General features: G+C 43.7%; 1 protein-coding gene across 2 annotated transcripts in view; it reads left to right on the top strand.

The window, feature by feature from the left end:
* LOC118225894 (ephrin type-B receptor 1-B) overlaps positions 1 to 26,478 on the top strand; it is a 233,536-nt gene that overhangs the window by 202,361 nt on the left and 4,697 nt on the right. The window contains exons 10-14 of one of the 2 annotated variants that reach the window (XM_035414969.1): positions 4,257 to 4,445; positions 4,760 to 5,007; positions 9,570 to 9,785; positions 20,365 to 20,514; positions 25,830 to 26,023. In XM_035414969.1, coding sequence (XP_035270860.1) covers positions 4,257 to 4,445; positions 4,760 to 5,007; positions 9,570 to 9,785; positions 20,365 to 20,514; positions 25,830 to 26,023 — 997 coding nt within the window. The remainder of the gene's footprint in view (positions 1 to 4,256; positions 4,446 to 4,759; positions 5,008 to 9,569; positions 9,786 to 20,364; positions 20,515 to 25,829; positions 26,024 to 26,478) is intronic. The other variant, XM_035414970.1, reaches the window with a different exon arrangement.

Here is a 26,478-nt window from a genome sequence, read left to right on the forward strand (position 1 = left end):
GAATAATAGAGACAGAGAGAGAGAGTGAAAGAACAAGAGTAACAGAGAGAGAAGCAGAGAGTAACAGAGCGAGAGTAAGAGAGAGAGGGTAAGCCACAGAGACAGAGGGATGGAGAGAGAGGGTAAAGGGAGGGAGGAATAGAGAGATAGAGCGCTGGGCTGTATTTCAGAGGCAGAAGTGGGAAAAGGTCACAGTTCTGTCCCCTTTCCCGGCCCCGTACCGGGTGTATCTGGGTCCTGTATGCAAATGAGTGCCGGTTTGCGTCAGTGCTGTGAAAGATTACAGACGCCGTCGAGGCCGCTAGCGTAGCCAGATGGAGATGGCGGTGATGGCGGCGGGGTAATGAGGGTGAGCGATCTGGTCCCCACCTCTAGACGGACAGATAACGCGACTCCAGAGCGGACGCGGGGGCTCTGTGCACATCTGCCCGGGTTTGTGAAGCCCCCCTCAACCCACTCTCCCCCCACCCTGCCCCGACACACGGCCGTGGAGATTGATTGAGCTCCGTGTCCGTTTGGGAGCGTCTGGCCGAAACGTATCGACAGAGGATAAAACCCTGCCACTTGATTGCTTTTGGCAGCTGCTAACGAACAATCTGTTGCCATGGATTCCAGATTTGTACAATTAACAGCCTTTCTGCCCAGTGGTCCAGAGGTTATTGCGTTTTCTCTTTTCTTCCCTTTTCTTTTCTTTCTTGCTGTCAATTTTTGAGTGGAGAGCGCCCAACGACAGTTATCATGGGCGTAATGATCTATAATGGGGCCTATCTGTTATGCATTCACACTGTCCAGATAAAGGCATGAAACCATCACTCTGTGTTAAATGACTGGCCTCCTTCAGTCTGCTCTTTCACCAGTGTGTTTCTTTGTATTCTCCCCCTTTCTATCTCTCACTCTGTGTGTGTGCGTGTGTGGTTGCGTGTGTGTCTTATGGTTGTCCAATTTTAGCTGTTATGTTTTTTTTTGTTTTTTTTAAATCTGTGTATACCTTTGTCTGTGTCACTTGCAATGAGCATTGAGCTGAATGAAAATTTCCATTTTATTTTATATTTAATGGACAGTAAAGTTTTCTATTCTATTCTTTGGCCTTGGGAGTAAAAAATTAACATTTTTCTATAAGGTTAAATTAAAACTGCTTTTTCTTCTTGACATAAGCAGTCTGTCAATCTGCTCAGTTCAGCGATCATCAAAAAAAGAAGCAATGTAAAAACAGTTGTGTTGCTCTGAAAAAAAAAGAAAAAATTAGTGAGAGTCAAATTTAAAACCAATGTTGACTGACTTCATTCACGTATGAAACAAGTCAGATCTAAATGACAACTTAATATGACTGCGGGAATCCAAAAATTCTCTTCACACTGCTAAGGCAAAATGTTCCTTTGTTTACATTGTGGTATTGAAGCATTTATCCCTCAACAATGTGTAAAAACACTTTTTTTTTTACTAACGGCAACAGCACTCACATGAGCAATGACAACTTCTCAGGCTATGATGTGAATTAAAGACTGATGCCACAATCACCCACTTCAGTCCTCCCTAAAATCTTCTCCTCTGGAAGTGGCGCAGGTTTCTTGCTCATGCAGAATGAGCAAGAAATCAAATTGAATGATGCTTCGTTTTGGATCATCATTCAATTTGCCTGTTATCTATGACAAAGATAAAGTAGGTTTCAAATAATGCAATGTGTGGATATCAATTAAATCTTTAAAAAAACAATGGCATTGTGAACAGCGCTACATCAGAGGACAAACTACGCCAGAGACGAAACTTAAAGCCATATTACAGTGAAAGAATGGTCCTTAGCATGAGGTGTGTGAGTTTTGGACTGTTATAGCTGTTGGCGCTAGGAAGCCATTATGTGCTGCTGAGCGTCTTGTTCTAAGCGCCTGAATGAATTCTGTAATTTGAGTCTATATGGACTCACTTAATTGTCAATTATATGTGTGAACCCGTCAGTTCAAAGCAATTAGGATGCGTTAGGCTGAGCTTGCATTCAGAACGAGGCGGAACCTGTCCGTTTGCACCGTGACATCTGCGTGGAATCGATCCCTCTTTCCGCCGTTAGCTAGCCCCGTGCAATAAGCCACCCCTCAACCACGGAAAATGCAAACCGGAGAACCCAGAGTCGGGACCGAAGACTTCAGCCGCAGCGCTGCGTTCAGTCTTCAGAAGCGAACTGAAGGAACTGAGGCAAAGTAAAGATACGACCGATTCATATTTTTAAATTCATCTTCCTCGAAGCACGGGCTGCAGTATTTCTGTTTTTTAGCTCAAGCTCCAAAGTGAGTATTTTCCTAGACTCTTGCTGGATATGTTATACCTCATTGTCGCAGAGAGCCGTGAACAAGAGGGGGTGCCTTCTGAACCCGTCTTTGAGTTCCTCACGAGATTCCCTGTCTCTCATCGCTGCACGTACGCACTCACATTCTGTACCGCCGATTCATGTCCTCAGAGCTTGACATCACTCGCCCGCTTGTCAATCTCACCTGTGACTTCCAGGTTTTCCCTCAGAAGGCATGGAAGGAACATCAAAACGTTCAACTTGACCCAGAAAAAGCAGAAAGATATGACTCTGTGACTCAGCGTTACCATAGACATGTTTCGCTGTAATCTGAAAATGTCATTGGCTGTAGTTTTGTAGGCTCCTGTGATATTGCTTTCTAAAGAGATTCAAGCGTTGATTTTGGCCCATGGCTGTAGTGAGGCATCCCATCATTCATAGTGGCAGTGGCTGTCACACTGTGGCCCGTGAATAAAATGCTTAAATGGAAATCAACTGAATACCTTTGAATTAGCCAATGCAATATAGTGTGTATGTGTGACCTAACTTAGTTTGGTTAGTAACCAGTATAGCAAAAAATATAAATAAGTGAATAGATATGGAAAATGTAGCAGTGGTTTAGTTTTCATAATTTATCTTTGTAAAGAATGTAGTATATGCACATCAAACTGGCGCGACCAGGTGTGTGACAAAAGAATGAGACAATGTGAAAATATGGAATACCCGCACGCCAGCAAATGCTCTCTTGTGGTTTATTCACAGTGCAACATTTTGACCCAACAGCTCTTTGTCAGGCCTCTGGGATCAAACATTGCACTGTGAATAAACCACAAGGGAGCATTGGCGGGAATTCCTTCTCATAATTTAGATTTTTCAAACATGTCTCTTTTCTGATTATTATTGTGTAAACTTAAAAAAAAAATCTGCTGGATATTTTAAGTGGCACAATGTCTGTTTTACAAGAGTTAATGGGGGAGGTTTGTCTTATGCTCTTACTGTTCTTTTGTAGGCTGAACGTTTAGCCACACCCACATACACTTTTGCCTGCATGCAGGCACGCACACACACACACACACACCTCACACACGCACATACACACACGCGCACACACATGCGCACACACACCTGTTCGTGTTTTTCATTTGCCCTCAGAAAGAACGGTGCTCGATTTCCACCCGCTCCCATCGGTGACTCACCCCTTGCTGGCATAAAGAGTAATTTGATGTTGTGTCGGTTTTATCAGTTTATGTATGGGTCCTGGAGGGGGGAAAAAAGGCTCTTCGGAAATTGGTTCCACGGCTGTTAAAGGAGGGCGAAGCCAACGCCAGTCGGAGGGACGGCTCCTATATATCCTCCTCTGACTGCTAATATTCAGGAGTCTCTCCTGTCTGATGAGGCAAAGCTTTATTCATCAAACATCTTTCAGCCGCAGAGACACAGTGCAGCTGGGGTATCTCCAGTCGGCAGCCTGTGGCTGGTGCATTGTGGGTTATGCCATAGCCAGAAACCCTTGGAAAGCTCGATGTGCACATGTTCTCTTCTGAGCTGTAAATGCATCCAATTAACATTGTTCTTTTCTTCTCAAGCCCAGATCTGGTGCTGTTTTGCTGCAGATGCTACTGTTTAATGTGCTGTAATCTCACGGGAACCTTAGGGCACTCCTCTAAAAAACATTATCTAAACTTGACCTCAGTTTCTTGCAGTATTAGTAAACCTAGAGTAACTTAGTGTGTGACTGAGAAGACTGGTCTCTTTGGTGTTTAGCTACTGTATTTAGAGTCCAGAATTGGGGTTTCATTACCAGAGGGTTGCCGGTTCAAATCCCAAGTTGGAGCACTGCTTTTGCACCCCCAACCCCATGTTCAATATACATCAAGTCAAGTTTAGCTCCTTTTTCAGAGGAATGTCCTCGGTGCCCTTGGACTGCTACGCGGCTAAAGTTTCTCTCTGTGGTCCTGCCACCCCTTCATTATTTTAGAACTGTCTTTGAGACCAGATCTGACTAACTGCCACTCCCCCATCGGCTGCCCAACCTACTTCTCAGGCTCACCCGGGATGAAGATCTACATCGACCCCTTCACCTACGAGGACCCCAACGAGGCCGTGCGCGAGTTCGCCAAGGAGATCGACGTGTCGTGCGTGAAGATTGAGGAGGTCATTGGGGCAGGTAGGGAGACTGATGTAGTACTGGGCCAAAAGCAATGCTTTTTACAAGTCGTGCTGCTACCTTCATTTTTGAAAGGGCCCCATTTCTCACATCAGTAGAAATGCATTCAAATAGCTGTATGGTGTGAATATTCAGTGTGTAAGTGAGCAGTGCTCTTTCAATATTGTGGTGTCACATTCGCAGGCTTATGCATAATGTGCAGCCTTTACTAAATAAGTGTCACTAAATAAGTGTCACAAATGTTGGAACATGAAAACTGTAATTGCCGTTTGGGTGAGCATTGCCATGTGACAGTAGTGCTGCGTGTCTCCCAGGGGAGTTTGGGGAGGTGTACAAAGGGAGGCTCAAACTGGCGGGCAAGCGGGAGCTCTACGTGGCCATCAAGACCCTTAAGGCGGGCTACTCGGAGAAGCAGAGGCGGGACTTTCTCAGCGAGGCCAGCATCATGGGCCAGTTCGACCACCCGAACATCATCCGCCTGGAGGGCGTGGTCACCAAGAGCCGGCCTGTCATGATCATCACGGAGTTCATGGAGAACGGAGCGCTGGACTCCTTCCTGCGGGTAGGAGACCACTGCCGATTGCCTTCTCTGCTCGCATTACCATCACCCCATTCAACAGAGACGTCCGCCATCTCGCTCCACGAGTGCACGGTTAGGCGGTACTTTGAAACGGAGCCGTGGTGATAAATCAGCTAATTGTGGTGGATTTCACATCCAGCGTATTGGTTACTGTTTAAACTGAATGTCATTTTCCCATTGTACGATCACTTCAATGATTTGCCTCAAGGGCGGTGAAGGTGACCCAAAGAGGGTGACTTACGAGCACATCTCACGGAACAATAATGTGGCATAATTCAGTGAATGTAATGACTTTGCAATATTGAAGCATATTGAAGGCACAATGGTAATTACCACACAGTGTACAATAGCGAGGCCCACTCAATTCCCTCCTTGGCGGGCTGAAATTGAGCAGGTTGTCTGGCTCTCTTTAATGCACTAAGGCTCTCGGAATTGGGGAGTGAGGCTAAATTGGTTCAATCAAGGCTGTGCTTGGTGGAATTAGGTGGTTGAGTGCATTCCCGGAAGAAAAGTGGGCAGAGACTGCGGCCGCTCAGGTCCACAGTTGAGTAACAGAACTTCTGTGTTATTAACTCAGATATATTCTTTACTCTATTGTTACATACATACTGTGGAGAACTGGCAATATAAACTTTGTCTTTTCGTTGGAAGTAATTTGGTTGGTACAAAGTAAAGAGGTACACAGTGAAAGGTTCCTGTCATTCCCTGCAGTTAAACAACATCAGAATGAATTAAGTCATTATTAATATGTAATAATGCATTATTTCTTAAATTATGTATGAACCTTCCTGAATCTAGTTAAATGTTAAATTATTTGGAATTTTTTACATTACATTACATTACATTTACAATAGTCACACGTGCATGTCTTAATAGACTTTAACCTGTGCAATGTCAGTACTATATATTTTTTCCTCATAAAAATGTGCAGCTTAGTCAGTATTCAGGCCCGTCCCTTAATCCTGAGGATCAGCTCCCTCTGCACTTTGATCTAATACTTGTTTAAAGTGTGCCCTGGAAAGCGTTTGAAGTTGGCCTGCCGGCTGTGCCTGCGCTTACTGCTATGTTTGACTCACGGTCATGTTGTTTTTTTTATTTATTTTTTTTTTTTACTTCCCTCACGTTCATTGATCTTTGCATTCAGTTCAAAGCGTGCTATTTCCAGAAAGGCTATTTTAAAACTGGAGCAGAGTTGGACAGATCAGTACTTCCTGTCCTGTGTCCCATGGCACACCGGTGCAGTGACACCCGGCCACAGAGAAAGAGAAAATAGTAAAAAAAAAAAAAAAAAGGTAACACTTTACCTTACTTTAGCATGCGGTGCTGTTGTAAGTGCTCAATAAAATATTAATAACTGAATTATACGTCAGAATCATATAGAGGATGCATTATTGATGACTTGTCAGATGGAATAAATGTTTTTAAATTTGGCATTAAGGAAAAGACAAGGGTGGCCAGGTTACATAAATGCCACACAGAGCTACTGTGAGCACAGGGTTCCCTCGAGGATCATTAAAGGCACTCACCATCAGCCCCGACTGGGCCTGTTTATGAGACGTTTCAGATCTGAGCCTGGGTTATTTCATTGCCTTACCATGACCCGGCAATCCGCTGGGGCAACACCCCAATTTCTCCCCGGGAGAAAGAAAGGTGAGTTTAAGCATGCCAGGGGTTCCTCCGAAAGTCCGTGAGCTATCGACTGTCATCAGTACGCGGCACGCATCTCCCATGACCAACAGTAGCCCCTCTGCCGTGCTCTGTGATTTTCCATGGCGGAAAATAGCCACTGTTTTATGGAGAGGCACACACACTGTTCAGCCGCTGTACTCCTGGGGTGGGCCAGGGTGCCACTGCTCTGACTTGTGAGTTACAGCTGCCAATTCCAAATTGGGGAGAAAAATTGATTAACATATGACAAACAGTAGCATCAGTGTAACATACAGTGGTGTCATGTAGTAGTGTCAGTTTTGATTGAAATGTATGTAAGATACAGTAGAGTATGTATTGATTGGCATTTAACATATTGTAGTTTCAGTATTGATTGGTATGTGCCAAACATTAAGTTCAGTATTGGGAGAGTGAGAGGAGAGATATCAGAAGCTGGTATGCTTACTCTATATAGGATTAGGTTGCTCTGCACCTCCAGGACTTACAGTATGTTTGTAATAGAGTGCTAGATTACATTACATTACATTATAGGCATTTAGCAGACGCTCTTATCCAGAGCGACGTACAACAAGTGCATAGGTTTCATGATGTAGAGGCGCAAAAGAAACACTAGAGTGAAGTAAGGATCGTAGTGCCAGAAGTGACCACATCGATCAGGACTCCAACCCTGTAGAGTAAGCTTGTTCAGCAAGATCTTCAGCTATCTCACTTGTCAAAATTTAGCAGTTCATGCAAACAATTATAACAGTTTTATTTAATTCATTTTAAAAAAGCAGCCAGTCCAGCAATTGATAATAAGGAGGAATCTGTTTCATGAAATAAAATAAAATCAGGATGATGATTCTGATTGTCCTGCTGGAGAGTTGTCTACTCGTGGACCTGTAGGAAGCGCAGCAAAAGAACGCTGAACAAAGCAGGCATCTCATTCTGCAAATCTGTGCATCGATTGCTGACATCCACCAGTCTTCTCACTATGACGGAGTGGGGAATTAGGAAGACCAGCCTCGAATCGTCACTTAAGATGCCTGCATTCCGCCTGTGTGGAGTGCACCTTGGGGTGATGGTGCTGAAACCATCTCGTCCTCTTTAGTGAGAGCACTGCACTCCGCATGTACGCACACACACACACAGACTAATGCGTGCAAGTACACACACATGCACATACACACACATGCGCGTGCACACGCACACACACTTTCACACACACACACACACACACACACACACACACAGTTGCACACACACACACACACACTGTTGTTACTGGTGTTTACCAGGTGGTGGTGATAGTGAAAATCAACAGTGAGTGTGTCTCCAGTCTTGCAAGCTGGCTCGTGGGAGATCATGACCTATGGCTATCGGACAGGCACATGCCCAACAGCCTGGCTGGATAATGAGCTGATGTAATGTGGAGCAACAGTCAATGTCACCCTGGTTACCGTGTTCAGTCATGAATGATCAATTCATCAATCTGATGCCAAACTCATTTAGCATGCATCCAAAAATCTGCAAACTGTATTTTTATATTAATATTATTTCATCATGTTTATTTATGAGTTTTGAGCTGATGAGTTTTTTTCCCCCACCATGCTCTGTCTGGCTAGGAAATTAATAACGCAATAATCGTGCAATCTAAAAGAGAACTGCTATGGTGCTTCCTGCTGATCAGGAATAGCTCCGGGCAAAGATGCCTGACCTTCCCATAGTTGGTACAGTTAGAAGATATCTGATGAATCTTGCCGGGAAATGAGCGTTCGGGTTAAGGCTCTGTTTCCGTAGAAATTCCGAGGCCTCCCCGCCATTCTGAAAAAAGTAGGTCATCACGAAATGAGCGAGTCTGCTGGAACTGGCATTTTTCTTGCGGGGCGTCAGAGGGCCAACGATACGAAACAGATCCAGCTTTTCCTTCCCAGTGTTCTCTAATTTAACAAGCAAAGAAAAAGTGAGAGAGAGAGGAATAGAGAGAGAGAGGGGGGGGGGGGAGAGAGAGAGAGGAGAGAGAAAGAGAGAGGGAGAGAGAGAGGGGGAGAGAGAGAGAGAGAGAGAGAGAGAGAGAGAGAGGGAGAGAGAGGGGGGATTAAAAAGGACAGAAATGAATTGGTATGGTTTGGAGGACTGGAGCACATGTCCCACGGGACACGTTATGCTGGGCGCACAGAGCTGGAAAGGCATGGCACATTACTCACATGCCGTAGTCATGCGGTGCCAAAGTATACATATTCATGAGGCCTATTTTCACCACATTAAGGGGAAAAAATGCTCTGTAAACAAATCCGTTTTGATGATGATGATGTTTATTATTCCCGAGTAGTGTTTATTAATTTTCCAAGATTAAATACCACAAAGAAAATTAATTTGATGCATGCTTTAAACAAACTAATGGTTTTCACCCAGCAATCCATCACTCATGGCGTACTACAGAATGGCATTACTGCTAATGCAGTAGTGTATGGCTACATGAGCCTTTGTGCTTCGTAGAGCGTGTGCAGTAGCATAGCTATAATATCATTAGTCTGTTTCTCAGAGACTGGGTCCTTTTTAGCCATAGTAGTAGTCTTATCAACGGAAAGCGTCTTAACTTAGTGTCATCTGTTTGTGGTTCTTAGAAACAGAGCATCTTTGCTATAGTGTCAGTAGTCTGGGTTCTTAGAGACTGAGAGCATCTTATGAACATTGTCAGTGGTTTGTGATTCTTTGAGCCAGAGTATCTTACGAACAGTGTCAGTAGTTTCTGCTTATTAGCGACTATGTAGTCTTTGATTCTTACTCTATAGTGTCAGGAGCCTGTTTCTTAGAGGCAGAGCATCTTAGCAAAGGGCGTCTAGATGTTAACAACCACTGCTGCTTTGAAACATGCATGTCCTCCATCTCCACAGCAAAACGACGGCCAGTTCACTGTGATCCAGCTGGTGGGAATGATGCGTGGGATCGCAGCCGGGATGAAGTACCTGTCAGAAATGAACTACGTGCACAGAGACCTGGCCGCAAGGAACATCCTGGTCAACAGCAATCTGGTGTGCAAGGTGTCTGACTTCGGCCTGTCTCGCTACCTGCAGGACAACACCTCAGACCCCACGTATACCAGCTCCCTGGTGAGTCCGTTTATCCCCTCTACATACCTATTTAAGGAGGGAAGTGTTGCAGGTCCTCCCGGCTTAGACCCTGTTATTCCATAAAGACCACTTCTAGGGTTTTTATATTATTCTTAAAACCCGGGAAAGCAAGAGAGCGATGACATCACTGCACTGCGAAAAATCAAAGCTGAATCCCCCGATGCAATGGCCTGACAAAATCCGTGCTTACGGTGTTTTTATGTGTATCGGTCCAGTGCTTGACATTTTGAGAAATATCGCTGGGCTTTTTGTTTTGAGAGTTTTAGGTTTGCCATGATTCGTCTGGGCAGGTAAACATCGTGGCTTATGACATCTTGCTGGAAAAATAAATTCATGTATGCCTTTACATGGTCTTGTGGCACTTGAGGTATATTTGGCTAATGTGATCATGATTCTGTAAAGGTCATCGGATCTCTTGCCAGATACACCTCACCAAATTGAATTCTTCTTTCACCTAAAATACTCGTCCATTAGTAGCAGCAGAATGTAGCACTGGGGCTTTTGACTCTCTCCTTGCTAATGTAACTTAATGGACACAGACGATGTCTTCTGAGTGAGAGAATGGTTAGCATTCAATCAATCAATCAGTCATTCATTCAAAATTTATTTATGTAGCGTATTTCTCAGCCATGTCACAATACGCTTCACAGACAACCCTGGCCTAACCCCCCACAAGAGCAAGCTTAAAGCAACAGTGGCAAGGAAAACTCTGTGTGGCAGATGGGAGAAAAACCTTGGAAGGAACCAGACTCAAGGGGGAAACCCATCTTCCTCTGGTTGGCTCAGGGTGTAGATTGGTTACCAACATGGTCAGTCAGTCGATGTTTACATAATTCAAATTGCGGCTGAGATGATGGGCGGGGCCGAGTGGCGGTGGTGGGGAGCAGCAGGTGGCGACGGAAGTAGGCACGGTGGAGGCTGCGACGAAAGAGGGGCTGGACTGCCGGTTGGGGGGGGGGGGGGTGGTGGTCCAGATGACAGCACTCTCGAAATTTGCCCCACCGGCAGCTCTTGTTATTTTCAAGTTGAACACCAAACACAACTTTATGGCAAAGCCCTCCCGTGTGCAGATGTAGGAGCACCTGTGATGAGAATGAAACCCTTACGGTGTAGATTTGCTTGGGGACAAACCAAGAAAAAGAAGTTCTACGAAAGTTATGCATTGTACATACATTTTTATAATATTTCAGATGGCTGTGGATTGTTTCTCTGGTGAAGGGGACTTTTAAATGTCAGGAACTGTGTGTCTGTGTTTAACCAACAGTTGAGCCCTGAGTATTTCATATGAATGCATCGCTGCTTTGACATTGAGTGCTGGAATACTACTTTATGGGTCAATCCCACTGAGTTCTGGGTTAGACGGTTTTCACTATCAGACCCTTTCCAGTCTTCTTTTGCAGTTTGAGTTTTCTGGAAGCCAGTCTTTTGTGTTGTCAGTCTTCGGTGGTGCAGACTTGCACTGATACCCTGTTATTGTATAGCATACAGTAGCTTGATATCCAGTTGATGGAACAGGGTAAATGGGGGACAATAAGGGGCGACATAGCTCAGGAGGTAAGAGCGGTTGTCTGGCAGTCAGAGGGTTGCTGGTTCGATCCCCCGCCCTGGGCGTGTCAAAGTGTCCCTGAGCAAGACACCTAACCCCTAATTGCTCCCAATGAGCTGATTGGTACCCTGCATCACAGCCTTTCACCATTGGTGTGTGTGTGTGTGTGTGTGTGTGTGTGTGTGTGAGGCATCAATTGTAAAGCGCTATATAAATGCAGTCCATTTACCAATATGTGGGCTGTCATTTTTAGGTGGCTTTCATGATTGTGTAATGAGATGTCTTAACCATGTTCATTAATACATTAGGTAAGTAAAATGAGTTCAAGCTAAACTGATCATAAGTTACTAACAGATGCTGCTGTAAATTAAAAGTGCATGTCAGCCCCTCTGCAGTGTTTATCCAGATTACCTTACTTTCTGTGGCTCTGTGATCAAGTAAATGAACAGTTGTTTACACAATACCCCTGTGTATCCGCTTCACAGGTACGAAGAGACCAAACGCCCCACTTGAAAGCAATAATGGTGCTGTTTTGTCAAAGCTGTTTGTACAGCATAATTAGAAGCACTAGACAAAGAACAGTGCTAAGAGGCTGTGGAGAGAAATGGATTTTAGAAATGAGGGAAAAGGTAGAAACATTTTAAAGAGCTGAAACAAGCAGCTGCAGTAAGTCCTCATAGGCTGCTCAGAAGGCCGAGGTGCTCGTTCAGCATTTCTGTGCACTTCTCGCTAACCTTGGCGAGCTAGTAGAATTGGGGAGTTTTTTAAGGAATATTTTTATTTGGATTTTTAACCAGGAATAGGGGTCTTTGTTCTCACAATCGACTTGTTTTCAGCATATCATTCGTAAGAAATAGAAGACGTGGTGAGATTTCTTGCTGACGTTAGACACCCCCTACGCTTGTTCCACTGTGGTTCGGTCCACTTCAGAATCTCTGATGACCAATGAAGGACATATTTTATGTTTTTGCTACCTGAAAATGTGATGGGCTTTTCCTAGAAATTCAAATTCAAATTCAGACCTGATCAGTTAATCCTTACCCTCCAAATGGAGGTAGGGTTAACCAGCGTTTATAGTAGGCCCTATGGCACACGCTGCTCAACACTGTTGACTCTTAATTGTGTCATCAAAGCTGTATCATGTAGGAAACTGTGGGCAATACAGACATAATGGCAATCTAATCAATTCCCAAATGACAAACTAATTGAGTCAAACTGTTGTTTATTGTTGTAAATTGCAGTTTAAGGAATCTGTCATTCATATTTTGCAAAACAATATGTGATGCTCAAACCATGTGGTGCAGTTATAGTTTTTATTTTTTAATTTTATGGCTTCCTCTGTCCTGATTCCAAATTCAGTTCAAGCTCGGCACATAGGATTGCAGTGTGCTCAAGCGTGTTGTGTCTTAGCAAGCCTGCCATGTGACCTTATGACTTTGTGGTGACATCAGGTCATGGCATTTGTGAAGGTGAAGCTGATAGCACTGCTGGGGGTCGTCGAGTCCTGGGTGTCGCCGTGTCGGCCAATAATTAATACACACACCCTGCCCCCTCGTTTTGCGGACTCGGGCTGTTATGCTCACGGAAACGCAGCGAGGCCATCCCAGGCAAGGCCAAGGAATCAGGCTAATTAAATCTTGCTGACACGACTTGATTGAATCACACATCGACCTCCTCTTATGAATTAATCTCCTCTGTTTAATTAATCTCCTCCCCATTTTTCTTTTTTCCACAACAATATTTTCAGAATCCCATTAAAATTCCATCTACCCCACGCAAGGCCGTAGCTGTGCTGTCTCCATCGTTCTTAATTTATAGGACACCCGGGCCATGTGGAATAGCTAGCTACCCGATGAGCATTTTGTGCCGGGTACAGCACCAGAGGTGGGATGCGAGTGTCGGTTAAAGGTGGGGGTGGTGCACAGAGTATCGATGATTGATTTTTTAAAATGATCTGCTGTATCGGCAGTTGCAGACACTATTGTCTGAGGCTTTGTCCCATACTCCACTGAATGGAGGTAGTGTTCCCCTCCCCATCTCTTTCTCATTCATCGCATCACTGCTGGGGATCAGACACAGAGAGGTCCTTCGGTCAAAGGCTAGATAAACAGACCGCCATCTTCCCCCCTGAGCTTTCAGCGTGCGCCTCTAAATGAAGCAGAGGAGCCGGAGGTCAAAGATGAACCTGTTTATTCATTGTATTCCCTTCATGCAATCAATCAATCAATCAATCAATCAATCAGTCATTCAAGCTGAACTTTTAACAAAGGCAGTGTCCCAGCTCAACCCTTCATTTGTCCTTGTTTATTTATTGTATCAAATCAATCAACGTGTGTTACGTTTTTAATTCTGGACGTTTCCCAGAGCACTTCAAAGATAACATCTAATGGAAATACATGGCTTCCCACATTTACGAGAAAGAGAGCAATGATGGTTTGACGACTGGAAAGGTAACCAAGATAAAGGTGAATGCAACGTCAAGGTGTTCTAAGAATATCATAATGGAACACTTTATAAATAATATGTACTGAGGTTGCATGTATGAAATTTGCTCTTAAAATACAAACTGAGAAAATGTTAGTGAGAAGAAATGTGTAAAATTCCTTTCTATTTCCCAATGTCTCTAAGGAATATCCAGAGGTAAATCTCCGAAAATAAATGTAGTCCATTTTCAGTTTTGTTTAAAGAATTGAGTTTATTTTTAGTGGCAAAATAAACTCACTTGAAAAGCAGTTAAGCTGCTGCCAATGCCCACATTTCACAGTATCATCAGCTATTAACTGCTGAGGTAGAGAGCAGGTGGGAGCAGGCTGTAGAATAGAGCAGGCTCTTGAGCTGGTCTGGAAATGAATTGGCATTCATGGATTTGAAGTTTTTTAAGAATAAGAAGAGCTGAAGAAATGGGTTTATAATCTGGATTTAGATACCAGGGTGGGCCATAATTCTGGGGTCTTGCCTCTTATTATGCTTTCTGACATTTTGGGGGTGAAGATGAGTGCGTACTGTCTGAGGCTGAAAACATGTTGCAGGATTTCTTTGGTTTGCATGTACACTGCAGACTCAAGCAGCCATAGATCAGAGTCTAGGATGTATTAAAATGTGATTAAGTGTTCGTCAATTTACGGCAGTGGTCCAGACTAATTTTAGATGAAACCTGATACAATCTGAGATATCAGTCAGGAAAGCAACACAGTATAGTCCAGCCATGAGAATGTGAGTCACATAAGATGCGATAAGAAACATCTTAGCTTGGCAAAACCTACCAGGTGAACTGATGTAATTATTCCTTGCTTTTGTTTTTATCTATCTCCCATTCCTTCTGCTATCCTTATAGAGCACCATGCTGGCTCTTTATTTCATTTCTCCTGCTTTATAATTACACGTGGGATGGAACGTTTTTGGCTGGGGCTTTGATAAAAAAGGTAGAGTTTTACCCCCCGAGAGGCCATGAGGAGTGGGGGCTACCCCTCTCGGCCTTCGCATCCAGCGTGGATAAGGCTGGGGGAGGAGGCCGCAGGCCATCTGCAGTGTAAACAATGTTGTCAGTTTTGATCAGGTATCAGAGTAGACACCTGCAGAAGCATAAAAAGTGAGAAATAAAATGCAGTGCTATTCCTCAGCTCAGCATGAAAAATGTACCTGGCTGACAGACTGGCAGCTTCCATTACAGGACTAGCTGGTCCACTGCTGTTTCAAATAGAAAATAAAACCATTGGAGCTTGGGTGGGAGTAAGGTTTGCCCTTTTCACCAAATGAGATCTGCCCTGCTTACTTTAGAGCGATAGGTAGAGACAACATTGATTTTTCTTATTTGTTTGCCCTTTTAATTTCAGGTTTCATACCAATTCTTTGTCAGACATTTGTAGCCTGATAAAAGCAGTTTTTTTACTCTCTTTAGAAAAAAAGCAGCTGAGAACAAAACATTTTGTTTAATTCCCAGTACGCAATGTGTTTCTACCATTTTTTTTTTGTTGCTTTTATTAAAATTACTGCTTTCCTTTTTCAAATTGCATGATGTTCCTGACCTCGAAAGCAATTGTGCAAATCCTGTTTCCTGAATCCTCCCTCAGGTCTAAATGATGATTCTCAAATGAGTTCTGTTTGAGATTCAGAGTAATTATCTTGCTGTTTGTCAAGGATAAATGTGCCAGATACCACCCTGTAGGAAAGTGGGCACTGGGATAGTGCTGACTTATATAATGTTACTACTAGTGTCAGCCTTGAAAAACAGTCTATGCACCGTTTATGCAGTCTGTTCTCATATAGGGCAGGCATTAATAAATATTGGTACCTGATTGCGTGGTCTCTGATTCATCCAGTACTGTGACGTGGTTTATAAAAAGAAGCGCATGATACAGGAATAGTGGAACTAAAAAAAAAAAAGCAGTTGGTTTTTTCATCAGGACTTTGCATCAGGTCTGTGAGGAATTCAGTGTTCATATGTTTGATTGGCTGGTTTTCTGCAGTTCATCTGGGACTCTTGTCTTTCACTGTCCCTGTACCAGTGATGACAGAATCAAAATAGATTTCACCCTCGCCAAGGAGGCTAATAAAGCGGGCTACATGCCCGGCAGGGATGGGGCTGCGTCTGCATGCAGAATGGCCACAATGTGTTTATAAGCATGTCAGGAGCACCTGTGAGAGGCTATAGGTAAATGTCATGAGATTCTCAGATGACTGCTTTTGTGAAGGAGAAGGATTTCCTGATAGCAATTTTGAAAGAAGTTAACATACAGTGACCTTGATTGGCAGTGTAGAGTAATGGGTAAAGAATGGGTCTTGGTTGAGACACTGCCTGGATAAATGTCCGTATTTGTTTTACTGTTCTTTGAAACAGACTACTTTCCCAATAGTTTCAACCCCAGCGAAAGGACAACCACTATTAGGTTACAGGGCTTCCTCAACATTGGCAGGATTGTACAACTGTGGGACATTACCATATGAAAACAGTACAGCCTTTTCAAAATGGCCTTAGATATGAATTGCAAAAGTAGCCAGTAAGAATAAAAAAGATGCTTAATGTCTGCTGCAATGTGATTTTCCATAACTGCACAATAAAAAAAGCCATTAGCCATCCCCATCTACTGTGTAATGGAGATTCCGATGCCATTTCTGCATGCAGGTACATATGAATTGTTGAGTCTGAAGTAACGCACAGTCTGCTTTTAACAAGTTTGACAGACCGCATGCCTTAATTTCAAGGGCACAATGTGAGCCTGCATAAAAAGTGTGAGCATGTGTGTGCAGGAGAGACTCAGGATAAGATCTCCCTGTTCTCATTCAGTGAAAACCCTCGTTTTTTATCTGCGTTTTCTAGCCGCGCGGAGGCTAATGTGGGAGCTCAAACTCACCTGGCTCTTTTGTTGCCAGGCCAACTCCTTGTCATTAGCTTTCCAATGGGCTGAAAGAATTGCGTCAATTTTTCCTTCTCCCCCTGACGCATTTCCGATGGCCGGTGCCTGTTCCTCGGCCCTTAATCGGACGCTGATGGACCACTCTGTCCCGCCTAAGTAAACACAGGCCCGGGGCGCGCCCCATCCCAATGCACTTTGTTTTAAAATAGATAGACAGTTGGTTGTAGAAAAGAGCTGGCGTAGCAGAAGAGGTTAACGGCTACGCGCTCGGTTCCCCGTGTGGGAAAACGTATCGATCAGAGCTTAACCGTACAATAAAAACAAGGATGAGAGATGGAGAGCTATTGTAGACTTGGTCCCTCGAGGTCATTTGAACTGTGTGGCAAATATTTAATCCTGCATGTTCATAAAGCAAATTATGCAGACGTGTGGGAGTGCGCGTATTCCACCGTTTTAATGTTAGTACTCCTATTGAACGATGAATAATGGAAAGCAACATTATTTGGTTATGATTTCCATTAATATTTATAAGAATGTATGGCAGTATGCATATATTAACTTTACATGAGAGAACATACATTTGTGCCTGTTTGAGAATGAGAGGGAAGAGCGTGTTACATTCTTCTCTGTGTTTGTTCTATTGTCGGATGTGGGTGTAGGTGTGGGTGTGGGTGCGTGTGCGTGTGTGCGTGCGTGCGTGCGTGTGCACATGTGTGCGCATGCATGTGTGAGTGTGTGTGCGTGTGTGCACGTGTGTACTATGTATTTGTATCATTGATGCTGTGTGTGAATCTGCTCAAGTGTATTTGCTTATGTATATGTTCATGTGCACATATTGTATGTGTTTACATGTATGTTTGTGTGCGTGTGCATGTTTGCATGTTTAACGATGCTGTCAGTGTGTGAAAAAGGACAGGTTGTTCTGTGCGCCTGTGCCACCCGCGCCCGTAGATCACCATGCGCTGCCCAGCTACACAACAGCTTTAGCTGCCGCTGGCCCCTGGCCCTGTCAGCCACAGACATTACAATGATTGCTTTTAACCTGACAGCAACCTGACAATTCCCTGCAAAGCCTTCCCCCAGCCGTCCGTCAAACGGATGACCCGGATGCCTCCTCATTATGTATGGCCTAATCCTGCACTGTGACCCCAGTGCTCACACCAAGGTGACCTTCAGCCAGTGCCCACTTGCTCTCGTCTTGGAGTGGACGTAGAGAATAGGAATTTTTGTATGGATTTAAATTTTCTCAATCGACAGGCTTTCTTTTCATGTTTCATGCCCCCCCACCCCCCCCCAAACTGCCATCTCTGATACGCCTCGCTGTGATGTAAAATCCTCACCATGGGGGAGAAATAGCATTGGTCTTTCCCTCTCTGAGGCCTGCTCCTTTTGCGCTGCGCAGCAGTTTAATCCCTTGTTTTTATCTGTACCCCAGAAAACACGATCAAACAAGCATTCTCCCTTCTCTCTCTCTGTTGCTCTTTCTCCTCTCATCCGTTCTCACCTCATTTCTCTCAATCTTTTTTCTCTATTTCACATTCTATATCTTACTTTTCTTGTAATCTCTTTTTCTCCCTCACTCTTTCTTTTTCCCACCGTTGATGCATCTTCAGGCCTGGCATAGACCCAAGCTCTTCACTGTGTGTGTTAGGCTTTGTTGATGAAGGAAGACTCTCATTCTCTCAACACTTTTATTTATCTTACGATTCTGTCTTCCTCGAGCTACTCACTTCTTCCAAGTTATTAAAATAATTTTTTTTTCATCATATGCTGTATTTGCTTTCTCGTTTGTTTGTCTCTGCATTTCTGCAATTTGCTTTATTAAAACTAGAATCAGGCTAGCTTCCCCTCAGCATTAATTACGTGGAATCCGCATAGTGGCCTTAAAGCAGCCATGAAAATGTTATTAGTTTAAAAAAAAAAAAAATCTTGTGGCGCTTGCCGTTCCTGGACTCTGCTGATCTAATTTCTGCTGAGTCCTGGGGCAAGAGAACACACAGGAAGTGATGTAATAATGCAGTTGTGGGGGAAAAATATGGAGAGCAGTTTGAAGAATGACACAGAGCAAATGCCTCTCAGACATACAGACCAAGAAGATTCTCATGACAAGACGTTTTCATAACAGTTCATTTAATAATTCACCTTTGCAAGCCCCTCCAAGGATATTTTTATCATTTCTCTCACACAGCAGTTGAGATTTCCCCCTGCCTTTTCTTTTTTTCACGTGACCCATGGCTTGCAGCTATGGTCTCGGAACAAGTCATGCTGTTGTTGTAGGTTGTGGGGGAAAACAGAGGTAGACCTGTCCTTCTGAGCACCTCCATGTTTTGATTATTAGCTGGTGTTCACAGTCCATAGCTTTTCTCACAAAAATGTTCCAGGAGGCCCCGTAACTGTCCAGGGTGTAATACGGTATTCACCCAGAATCACGGCACTACCCTCCATATTTGTACGTGACACACAGAGCCCCGAAAGCAGATGTGCAGAAGCCTAATATGGAGAAGAGGCCACTCTGGCAGGAATTCAGACCTCATCTCAACACTCCGCCTGTTGGTTCTAGCGCTTATAAAGGATTTGCTGCATGTAAGGAGAAGATAGATGTGAGTCGGGTGAGGGAGGCTTGCGCATCTAAAGTTCCTTTGAAATGAGGCTTATCTGAAAGTGAACACGTTGAAGCTAATTGGTATGATTAAGATTAAGAGAGCACACCTCCTGGATATATACGGAAAATTACCTTGGGGGTTTGTGCAGGAATGGATGGGAATCTTAAACGAGTCCCTGTCAGTTCTCATGAGCCAAATTTGCTGGTTGTGCTAAGGGCGTGGGTTCCCTCACCAATTACTGATACAGAGAGCCTTTGGGCCTTTGTCTTTGTCTCCCCCTACCCACATGATTTTCCAGGAAAAAATAAAACATGGTGGCCATGTAGGTGGAAACTGAGACAGCGTGCTTTACATTACATTACATTTATTTGGCAGACGCTTTTATCCAAAGTGATGTACAAAAAGTGCATTTCATGGTCATAGGCAACTGCTAAACACAGGTTCAGTAAGGTACAATACATATTTTGTACAGCTAAATGCTCAGTAAATGGATAATGAATGAAGGTTAAATTTGTCAAAATAGCTATGAGCAGGCAATAGTGATGTTTGTGCGCTGGAGAAGAACTTACTGGTTGAGGAAGCCACTGCAGGCTGCTGAAAAGATCTTTGTGTGAGCTCTGAATGTGCTGTGACACCCCCAATCCTCCAGGGGGAGCTAATTTACATGGAGAAGGCTCCTGCTGCGCACAGGGCGCGGATAGCCCATCTGATCTCATAACAGGTCCATTAATTGAGTTTGTGAAGCTCAGCAGGGCACTGTGCTGAGAAAGGCCTGGAAGCAGTTTGGCTCAGCCAGCGGGAACAGACATGCTGACTTTTTCCTGACCCATTTGCATCCAGTTTTGGGAATAATTTTTGGTGGCTTAGAAATAGGAACTCCCGAGCTATGACGAGACTTAATTCTGGAAACTTGCGTGGATGACGGCAGCTCATAGTATTGTAATTATGACAGCTGCTGAACCAGTGGGAGTCACGCAGAAAAATCCCATCTAACCAGGCGCCTGTTTTTCCCTCTCTTAGTCTCTTTCTCTCTTTTTTCTCCCTCTCTCTTCTAGGGTGGGAAAATTCCTGTGCGGTGGACTGCTCCAGAAGCTATCGCCTACAGGAAGTTCACCTCAGCCAGTGATGTCTGGAGCTATGGCATCGTCATGTGGGAGGTGATGTCATTTGGAGAGAGACCATACTGGGACATGTCCAACCAGGATGTAAGTGTGAGAGGGTTTATTTGTATTGAAGAATAGTTGGAAAAGTGCCCTCTGGCCAATACAAAAAAGAATTGGAAAATGAACCCATACAATGTTATTTGGTATGACCACATGAAAAAGAATTACCCTTCCCAATCCTCTGTGTAATCCAGATTCCTTCGACATTGCTGTATACGTAGTGTATAGACCAGGGGTGGGAAATTCCGGTCCTGGAGGAGCGGTGTGTGTGCACATTTTTGTTTCCACCAATTACTCAGGCTAAATGAGCTAATTGGCTGTACACACCAACACTGGTTCACTGGTAGATTAGATCACAGTAAAATGTTTCACATGATGACAAAAAAAGTGGTCTTTCATGTGCTTATCAAGAAATGTAGCTAAAATGTCAGATGCTGTAAATGTTACGGCTAATTAAGTAATTAAGGTCAGAAGTTGCCATGAAAACCAGAAACAGATACGGCCCTCGTTGCCCACCTCTGGTATAGACGGTTGAGTTTTAAGTGATGCACAATATTGTGTGCATTTTTAATAAATAAAAAATAAAAAAACTGAAAAAAACTAAAGCAACTTTAGTGCACATTTCACTGGTCACAGTGTGAATCTGCATAAAAGTTAGTGAGGAGGCAAGTAATAAATAAATGATTCAGAGCATTTGGTACAGGGGGTGACATAGCTCAGGAGATAAGAGCGGTTGTCTAGCAGTCAGAGGGTTGCCGGTTTGATCCCCGCCCTGGGCGTGTCGAAGTGTCCCTGAGCAAGACACCTAACCCCTAATTGCTCCCAATGAGCTGATTGGTACCTTGCATGGCAGCCTTTCACCGTTGGTGTGTGAGTGTGTGTGAATGAGAGGCATCAATTGTAAAGCGCTTTGGATAAAAGCGCTATATAAATGCAGTGCATATATATGCATTTGGTACAATAAAAAACCAAAACTCTACAGGACAATATCCCTTCCCCCAGAAGAGTATCCATTCCCCAGAACAGCATTTCTCACCCCAAAACAGTATCCCGTTCCCCAGTACAGTATCCCTTCTCACAGAACAGTATCATTCCCACAAATCAGTATCTCTTTTCCATAACAATTTCCCTTTCCCCAGAACAGTATACCTTCCCCCAGAACGGTTTCCCTTCCCACAGAACAGTATCCATGCTCGCAGAACAGTATCACACACAGCAGCATGCACACACAGTCTCCTCCATCATTGCCACGATAGAGCTGATAGATTGTTCAGTTGATGCAAAGATGCTTGTGTAAACCGCTCCCTAATGATTTACAGTGCGGCAGTTTCATTTGCTTGCCATTTGTTTGCGCAGCTGAGATATGAGTGATCTATTACGCTCAGCCCATTTTTCAGCCCAGCCCCTACTCACCTTAAAAACAAAGCAGCAGCAAAACGCTGCTGCGCGTCGATCTGCCAACATGTCCGTGTGTTTATACATTATAAACGCACACTGATTCTCACTGAACCTGCCCCACAGATTACATCCAAATATGTGGTTTCACCTTGAGCCAGCTACGCTAGGATTAATATTGAAAGTCAGGGAGTGCTGCTGTGCGAAGAGACCACCTTCACAAACATTACAACGCATGCAGTATCTCAGAATTGGTGAACAGTGCACTACAAAGCAACCCAGCTCCTTCCTGGGTTTCAATAAGATAACAATTATCGTGTTTGTCAGTGGCAACCAATAGTGTGCTTAATGCCCGTTTTTCATATCTCAACGAAAAAAAGACTGCTCGTCTCTATTAGCCTGTGGAGAGGCTAAGGAGGGGCTGTATCAAGGGAAAACCCCTTCATTTAAATCAAATGTTAATGAAGGCAGGTATAATTAAATTAAGATACCCTGAAGAATGGTTTTTAACTTTGTTACCTTAATTTGACAGACGCATAAGGCTGGTGTCTTGTTTCACAGATTGCACTGCAGGGGGCGCTGGTTAAAACTTTGCACCCCCTGCCATTGCAGTAAAATGGAGAAAAAAAAAACTTTATTAGCAAACTCAGTTCTGTGTGCACAGCATAATCAGGTGAATTTGAATAGCCCAAGCTTAACTGGTGAAATAAGTTAAATTTTGTGACCATGTACAGCTATACGGTATCCAGGATAAAGTCAATTGATGTTTATTCTGTGAAATGTACAGATGTTTTTTTTTTTTTTTTTGCATGGAGAAATTGCACAAATAACTTTGATCAATAACTTATCTTATATATTCTGGAATATTAAAAATTCTAATTTCTGTCATTTATTCAAAAAATTAATAACACTATTTTCCCCCAAAGCATACAATTTATAATTAGGGTATTCTCTTATAAAAAAATAAAACACATTGTAACTCCTGGTAGCAGGTTTCCTAAGTTATAAACTGATTTGATTTTATGGTACAGTATTGAGAAACACAGAACATTTGCCTTTGATTTATCACAACATCCACTGATTCTTTGTCTATTCAGGGTGGCAGAATGGCGGCCAATAAGCTCTACCTGCTTACGTCAAAGAGCAGCCAATCAGGGATCATAATGTAAGGATAAGAATGCAGGCTGGCTCATAATTTGCTCCCTCTTGGCTTCCAAAAAAGGGATTGTTTTTTTCTCAATAGAACCTGCAAATAAGCATGCCATCGCTGTCCAATACACAGCCTAAGGGTACCAACCCTGCATCCCTTCTATACAGGCAAAATACTCAATAAACAAACTCAATGGAAAATTCTTTTGTTAAAAAAAATAAAAGTGACTTTACTGGACATTCATCTGTTGCGTGCATTATGCAATACTGCAGTGCTACAACCTGCATAATATGTCCATGATATTCTGCGCAAACATTTATTGCATGTGTGGTTCATTCCAACACTACAAGGCACTGCAAGAATGCAGCCTGTCTGAACAGACTGTGATGTCGGTTATCATTCAAAGTTAAAAAGATACTGTAGAAGAACATTTGCACGTGGGTAGTACTTTAGGTCGTTTAGGTATCACATAATCGAGTAATTCGAGTTGAAAACCTGCTGAAAACCTGTGCCACTGTGTGGTGCTGTTACGGTTCTATGACCGCAGGAGTGGATGTTTAAAGCTCGATTTCCTGTTTGAAACAGTCGCACCTGTAAGAGTAACGGACATGCCAGGTACCAGGGCAGCTCCTCTCTCTGCCGCTGTCCTGCAATCAAGTGCGTGGATAGTGAGTGGGTTTTAACGCAGATGAGCCAGAAATGACTGCAGTTCATTAAAGTGCCCGTCCTCTGTTTTATGAGCAATCAAGCGGCCACCGGCATAAGGAGGCTCTTCTCTGCTGTCTTTATGGACACTCTGTCTCATTTTATTGCGCGCTGATTGACTGGCGTGGAGTCGAGCGCGCTGTTTGTGTCCCTGTTTGCGCTAAGTGATGTTGGCGACGAGGCAGGTCCGCACCCGGCTCTCTGTTTTTTTATTTTTTGTGTTTGCTTTTTTATTTATTAATTTATTTCTTTGGTTAAATGGATCGACTGTCGCTCACAGTTCTGAATCAAGTGAAGCCTGAGAGAAGACACAGTGGTCCTCATTTATCAATCTAACGTAGAAGCCAGCGCAGATCCGAGCACAGGAATCATCTTACGACAGGGTTCACATGTGATTCATGAAACGTTCGTATCTCGCCAATCACAGCGTAAGAATGATCGGGCGTTGATAAATGTGGCGGCTTAAAACAATCGTCATTTAAATATCACGCCCCTATATATTCACGGTTTAGGAGGCCTCGCCCCTAGAGTTTACAACATGGAGAAGCGTAATACGGCCAAGAAGAGAAATTTCTCTGACCTAGAAATAGAATCTGAACCAATTAGTTCTATTTGGCAGCCTGAAAAGTGGCATAGAATGAAATCAGAAAAATGCAGTGTGGAAGGAAATCACTGCTGCGGTCAACAGCGTTGCCGTGGACAATCGAACTCCAGCTGAGGTTGGAATATTTAATTTATACATCCATGATATATATATATATAGTAATTAGCTTATATCGTAATTCTTTAGGCTACATTTAGGCGAAGAAAAATGGTAAGACCTCAAAAAGCCACCAAAAAGCATGTTGCAGCCCGTAGGCGCAGCATCCAGTTGACTGGAGGAGGCCAGCTGTATTCCAGCCTTGCATTGACGCAGACTGAGGAGCGAGTGTCCACGCTTATCGGGTCTGCTTCCATTTCGGGCATAACAGGTGGCGGAGGAGACACAGACCTGTGTGGGCCGGATAATGGTAAAAATGTAATAGCCTGGGCTACTAGTATTTAAATAATTACACGGTTGCAGGGTTAATTTATTTCTTCATTTTAATGATGTTTTAATGATGCTATAAACATGCTTTTGTTTTGTTCGTTTCGTTTTCGTCTTACGGGCGCGTAGAGGTCTTCTAACATAGCCAGATCTGCCATTGCGAAGATTTGATGACTGTCAAAGCTCTTGTTTAAATAGGCGACTGAATAAGCATCTAACCTAATTGCTTGTAATGATGTCAGCAGTAGCGTAGCCTAACAAGTAGGCTATCTCAAAATGAAAGAGAAATTAATCTCATAGCCTACACCAAAAAACTGTTAACCCCGTTAAATGCAAACAATTTGAAAATAACTATTTATGTTAAGGATATGACACAGTCGATGTAGGCCTTTACAAAATAAAAATATGTAGCCTATGGCAAAATATTCTAAGTGATGAATATGTGGCTGCATATGCTTAGATGCCAGTCAGAATATGGTCTAATAACAATTCTCCGACTCAGCCAGATTTACTATGCTGCACCGCAAGTCCACGCTGACATGAAAACTTGCGTACACGAGTCGAGACTTGACGTGGGATTTGATCGTAGCCTCCGCTCACGTCCAAATTGATAAACACCGAGCTTTGCGTGGAAATGACCGTGCGCCCCGTTTTCTGTCATACGTTCGTTTCGTAAATGAGGGCCAATGTCTCTGGGCCCAGGGATGGCATCATTGCTTTTCTAATGACACCCCTGTGTGCACTGTGGAAAGGTGAAGTTGCACAACTGTTTTTCAAGTCTGGGTTCACGTTGTGTACTTATTTAGTTTCTAACGTGCTGTGTTTTTCGGGAGGCAGCTGACTGCTCACAGATTGGTCTCCTCGTGGAGAAGCTGTTGATTCGCTGCCAGAAGCTCTTGAGGCTAAGCCCGCCTTCTTTTTTTTCTTTTTTTTTAATTGAGTGAGACAGAATGTGTGCGTAATCCTGTTGAAGTTGGCATTTGGTGCACTGCTGTGCCCTCTGGAAGGATTAGGTGAGACAATCTAAAAATTGCCCAAATTAATCCCTGACCCCGCCCTTTCCAATCTCTACTCTATCAGGTGATCAATGCCATCGAGCAGGACTACCGCCTGCCCCCGCCCATGGACTGCCCAGCTGCCCTTCACCAGCTCATGCTGGACTGCTGGCAGAAGGACAGGAACGCCCGGCCCAAATTCACCGAGATTGTCAACACGCTGGACAAGATGATACGCAACCCTACCAGCCTGAAAGCTGTGGCCACCATCCCAGCAGTGTAAGGATCATTCAGCTCTATCTCACGCACGCATGCGCAAACTGGCATGCACACAAACGCACACATGTGCGCACACAAACACACACACCTGCACACCCATGCACACACACATACACACACACACACCTGCACACCCATACACACAAACGCAAACACACATACACACACACCTGCACACCCATACACAAACGCAAACACACATACACACACACACGCACACACACACAACTGCACACCCATGCACACAAATGCACACACACACACACACACACACACACGCTTGCACACACACACCCACACACATACATACACACACACACACACACACACACACACATGCACGCACAAGCTACATACATTCTACAAAAAAATATTTCTATATTTTAGGAGCTTGTTTATCAACATATAAAAGCCTGGAAGGCTTCTGATTTCCTGGGGGCGATTCTTAGTATGAA

This window comes from Anguilla anguilla, chromosome 4 (assembly GCF_013347855.1).
Source record: "Anguilla anguilla isolate fAngAng1 chromosome 4, fAngAng1.pri, whole genome shotgun sequence".
NCBI classification, from domain to species: domain Eukaryota; kingdom Metazoa; phylum Chordata; class Actinopteri; order Anguilliformes; family Anguillidae; genus Anguilla; species Anguilla anguilla.